Genomic DNA, 5,118 nt, shown 5'->3' on the forward strand with positions numbered 1-5,118 from the left:
TATATATGCTCCAGGTTGATGAGAGTTAGAATTAGTGATAAAATCTCTAATTAGTAATTGGTTAGAGATTTTTATCACTAATTCTAAAAGAATTATCAAATTAAATAATAATAACACGTAATTTCACTAAAATAATAACTGATAATAACTTGCAATTTTTTTTTTCAAACATGCGAATGCTTATGTCTTTTTTATGACAAACTTGAATGAATTTTTTTTTTTCATGCATTAGTGTGGAGTAATAGCAGATTTTTCTTAAGAAAACTGATTTTAGTTCTATTCATATCAAAGATATAGTGATTGATGAGTAAGTGTTTTTACATTAAATAGATTGATTATAAATACATCGTAAATTTTTTTAAAAACATCTTTAGGTCATTGTTTTATTAAATAAAAAGGAAAAATGATATCATATTGTAAGTGAGTATTTATTAATCTTGTCAATAATGTTCGTTTAAAAGCTTAATTATTTACTTTTAATGAATTTTTCTTTTCACCTACGTTTATTCTTTTCATTCAGAATGTTCCTAGAGTGTGTTTGGATGGAGAAATTTTAAATTCTGAGAAATTTTAAATTCTAAGAATTTCAAATACTTCAATTGAAATTCTTTTATTTTCAAAATTTTGTGTTTGGATAAAAAAAAATAAAATTATGAGGATGAAAAAAATGAATGAAAAAAAAAGAAGATATGGTTGGTGTGCTAGTTATACGTGTTTCTCTAAGTTCACACCCGATCGACATATTAGGAGTTAAGGCGGTGTTTCTTGAAGAAGACTGTAAGAAGAGAATTTCAATTTCTTACCTTTTAGAAGGAAATTAAAATTCCAGATTTTCAGTTGTTTAAAATTCCATTTTAAAATTACAAAATTTTAAATTTTTCATAAGCATCCAAACAATGAATTCTAAATTACAGAAATTCAAATTCTCTAATAAATTACTTTTCTCAAGTTAAAATTTTCTATCCAAACACACTCTTAAGCAAATCTTACTTAAGGATTTGAACTTAATTTGCTTTCATTGGACAAAGCAGATGTTTGTATTATCGGTGGACTTGTCGTAGCAAGATGACCAATACCACTTCACCGCAAAAGTATCAAAGGTCATGCTTATGAAAATATTGGTTGGAATTGTCCTAACGGTAATCAAACATGAGCAAAGTAATGTTGATGTTTGATTTAATAATTTGATGACTAATAAAAAGGAAATTGATAAATTATGCCTTTTTGGTTAATAGTTGGTAGCTAGGTTAGTGTCTGGACAGAAAAAAGATATTTTATAAGAACACGCATGCAGTGTACCCGAGCCACTTGCATTACTAAAATAGTGATTAATGGGGTCCATAAAAATAATTAATAAAGTTTATTTATTAGTAAATAATTAATAAAGTGGCAGTTTGAGGTTAGAATATCACCGGGAAAAGGAAAACTGTCTGTCCCATCCATTAATAATTTACAATTTGTCGCATAAAGTAAACAAAATGCGTATGATGAAATCCATTTCTCGGTTGAAAGATTAGCTTCCGGCTCTTATTGTATGGAGGGAAATTAATTTTAAGTTGACTGTAGTTAGAATACGTATTTAGAATTTAAATTAATCTAAATTATAAATTTAACATTAAAACTTGTGAAGTAAGGGGAATTGCATTTGACTTTTGAGTGTAAAATAAACAGCCCACCCAGAAGCTACAAATCCTGCATCCCCAAATAGATTAATTCAAAGGTGGCTCATGACACTTTTGGAACAAAAACTGTTGAATTGGTGTCATTGTACACACTACACAGCGTTGATGGTAAATAGCCAAGTGAAAACACATTCTTTTGGAACCTCAATTTTAATACAGGAAATTACAAGCTAGTTGTAGATTTTAATCATGCAATTTGTTTGAATATAACGTACAAGAAAAGAATATAAAAAATTCTGAGAGAATAGTTTTAAGCAGGGATTTCCTTGTGAATATTAATGGGTGGCAGGTGCACATGTAAAGTAAAACCATGGCATATTTTTATGGGTTGATCTGAGTGCTTTTTGGTAATAGTTGGTGGCTAGGCTGTTTGACTGTATGATTTAATAAAATAAAATAAAAAGAAACAAAAGAGAGGCTGTTGACTGTTGTCGGAAAGAGCAAGAAAGAAGTGGTTTATATTCACAATATAGAACCAAGTAATAGATCCGAGAGAGAAAAAAAAAACATTTATAAACTTGTGAATTGTGATACAAATTCACGAGTTCACGTAATGTTGGTGGTGTCAAATAGATTTGTTGTCTATACAAATATTTTTCTAAAATTAATACACAAAATTAAGGGCATGCATGGGACCATACAAATTAGGTAAAGAATCAGAAAATGACAATTCCGATTAATTTGTACATATTCATGACGCTGTCTGCTTGTACTATTATACATTCATGAACAAAGACTTGTGTAACCCCACAAAAAAAAATTACATATATATCTGTCTCAGCCTTCATCAACTAAACGAATAATTTGTCATAAAAAGAAATCAAATCAAAATCAAAATACATACAATTATGAAATCATTCCAACCCAAGAACAAACATATATATTCGGTCACCATCAAAGAAGTCTAACATGATACTTGAATTACTTGAATTATTCTTACGAATGAAAACAACAGATCATCGACCAACACTCACAAGACTAGAAGTAATGGGTGTGGACATCCCAGAATGATTCTTACCACTGGGATGATGTGGCATCCTAATGATCTCCATAGGAGGAGCACGTTCATACATGTCAAGTGGAAGAACAGGCAAAGGAGCCTCAAGGTTCAAAACCTTAATAACTTGTGCAGCCTTAGGTCTCTCTTTATCATTCGGATTGGTGCACCAAAGCCCCACCACAAGCAAACTCCTCATTTGATCCACCTCAAACTCATTGTTCAGTTTCTCATCAGCAGCCCTCATAATCTCCCCTTCAACATAAAGTTGCCACACCCAATTCATCAAAGAAACATGAAACTCTCCATCCTGGTAAGTCCTCCTCCCACTCGCCATCTCCAGCGATACCACTCCAAAACTGTAGATATCCGATTCCCTACTCGCCCTCCCCACGTTAACATACTCAGGCGCTAAATAACCATAGGTTCCCACCACTCCCGTCCTCTGAGTCCTCAGCCTCGGATCCACCAACTTCGCCATGCCGAAATCCCCCACCTTTGTGTTGAACTCCGTGTCCAGCAACACGTTCGCGGATTTTATATCCCTATGAAGCACGCATTGCTCTGCGTCTTCGTGAAGATAATGAAGCGCGTTCACCACGCCCAACACAATTTTGTACCTGAAGATATATATATATATATAAGGTTGATTCCAGGTTATATATATCTTTGTTAACCACTTAAAAGTTAAAACTAATAAAATACAATAAAAAAAACACAATTTTATACCTTAGATGCCACTCTAGTACTCTCTTGTTCCCGAACAAATGAGAATCGAGGCTCCCGTTTGGCATGTACTCGAAGACTAATAAGAACTCGCCTTCTTCGTGACACCACCCTATGAATTGGACCAAGTTCTTGTGAATCAAACGGCTTATTATTCTGACCTCGTTGGTGAAAACTCTCTCGGAATTCTCGAAGTCCGCGAAGATTCTCTTCACGGCAACAACTCTTCCTAGGTAGCTCAAGACACCCTTGTAGACTTGCCCTGAAGCTCCTTGTCCAAGCCTTCTATCGTCTGAAAACCCGTTCGTGGCGTCCACGAGTTCTTTGTACTCGAATCTTCTTGGAATGGTTCCTTTGTCCAAATCAAACTTAACCGATGTGGGTCCTAGCTCGTCATCACCAACTTCATATAACATGCAATCATCATGGCTTCTTCGTTTTTTCCTTATCAAGAAAACAGCAACCAGACTAGCCAAGACAAAGAGCAGAACCAGTGGACAAAGAACGGCAAGAATCAAAGCAAGCTTTGAGCTTTGGTGCTTTAGTTTCACATTCTCGAAATCCGCAGGGGAACCATTCAAAGATGAACTGAACTCCCATGAATAAATAGTGTTTCTTTCGGTGGAAAGTCCCGTGGAGGCTGAGAATCCAATGTTGACCCACTCCGGGAGAATTTTCTTGAGGTCAATTTGGTAAGAAAAAGAAGAAGAATTGTCGTTGTGGTTTGTGGATGCTGGTTTTCCTTTGAAGGACCAAGAAACGAAGAGTGTTTGAGTGGAGGCGGTGTAAGTGATCAAGGTGTAGCACTTCTTTCCGAGGTTGTCGTCGATGTCGAAGTTTCCGAACGCAGCCGAGGTAAGGGAGTTGTCGTCCACGCCGACGTGCTTCGTCGGCGGGTCGGTGGAGCCGATGAAAGTGTCGAACTCCACCGCGACAACATGATTCTCGGGGAGGTTGCTGTTGGTGGTAGCGTTGAAAAGCCCAAAGGTTCCGCCGCCGGAGTTCGGCGGAATCCGGTACCCCAACGGAGCCAAGTAAAACGCGAAGCCGTCTCCATAGGCGACTTCGGTTAAGTTCAACTTCTCAATAGAGAAGGTGAAACGCGTGACGAAGTCGATGGCAAGGTCGGAGGACCGGTCCCACAGGTGGAGGGGTTTGGAGTAGATGGCCCTTCCGACGCGGAAGAGGTAGCTGACTTTGTTGAGGTCGATGGAGCCGTTGGTGGTTCTTCCGTCGCCCTCGTAGGATATGGCGGTGGCGGCGGCAGGGTCGTCGAAGTTGGTTATGTTGAAGACAAGGGAGTGGGAGAAGGTGGTGATGAGGAAGAGGAAGAGAAGGAGTATGAGGGTGTGAGGAGTGCCTAACATGGTTTTGGCTTTGGTGAGGGAAGGTGGTGAGCAACCGTCACATTATTCTATATATAATATAAGATCAAGAATGGCAATATAGCATCACATTTTCTCATTTTATCTTTTCTACGCACTCTTCCAAAATTAATATAGTTTAATAGATATATGATATCTATTCAACCTATATGCATTTTTCTACTACAAATTATTTGTATACAATATATGATTTATATAAAAAAAATATATTTCATAAGCATATATTATTTATTAAAATTTATAAGATTGACATAAGTTTTAATATAATTTTAATGGCCTTGTACGTCGTTAACTAATAAAAAATTATTATTATTATAATTTTTAAGAT

General features: G+C 36.1%; 1 protein-coding gene across 1 annotated transcript; it reads right to left on the reverse strand.

Annotated features, from left to right (window-relative positions):
- Positions 1–2,326: 2,326 nt before the first annotated feature.
- LOC114394205 (L-type lectin-domain containing receptor kinase IX.1-like) lies at positions 2,327–4,830 on the reverse strand. The gene is made up of 2 exons (XM_028355858.1): positions 3,409–4,830; positions 2,327–3,299 (listed from the first exon to the last, which is right to left on the reverse strand). Exons 1-2 carry the CDS (start codon positions 4,770–4,772, stop codon positions 2,639–2,641), a joined length of 2,025 nt encoding a protein of 674 aa, XP_028211659.1. The 5' UTR covers positions 4,773–4,830; the 3' UTR covers positions 2,327–2,638.
- Between the last annotated feature and the right edge of the window lie 288 nt (positions 4,831–5,118).

This window comes from Glycine soja, chromosome 17 (genome assembly GCF_004193775.1).
Source record: "Glycine soja cultivar W05 chromosome 17, ASM419377v2, whole genome shotgun sequence".
Classification (NCBI taxonomy): Eukaryota; Viridiplantae; Streptophyta; class Magnoliopsida; order Fabales; family Fabaceae; genus Glycine; species Glycine soja.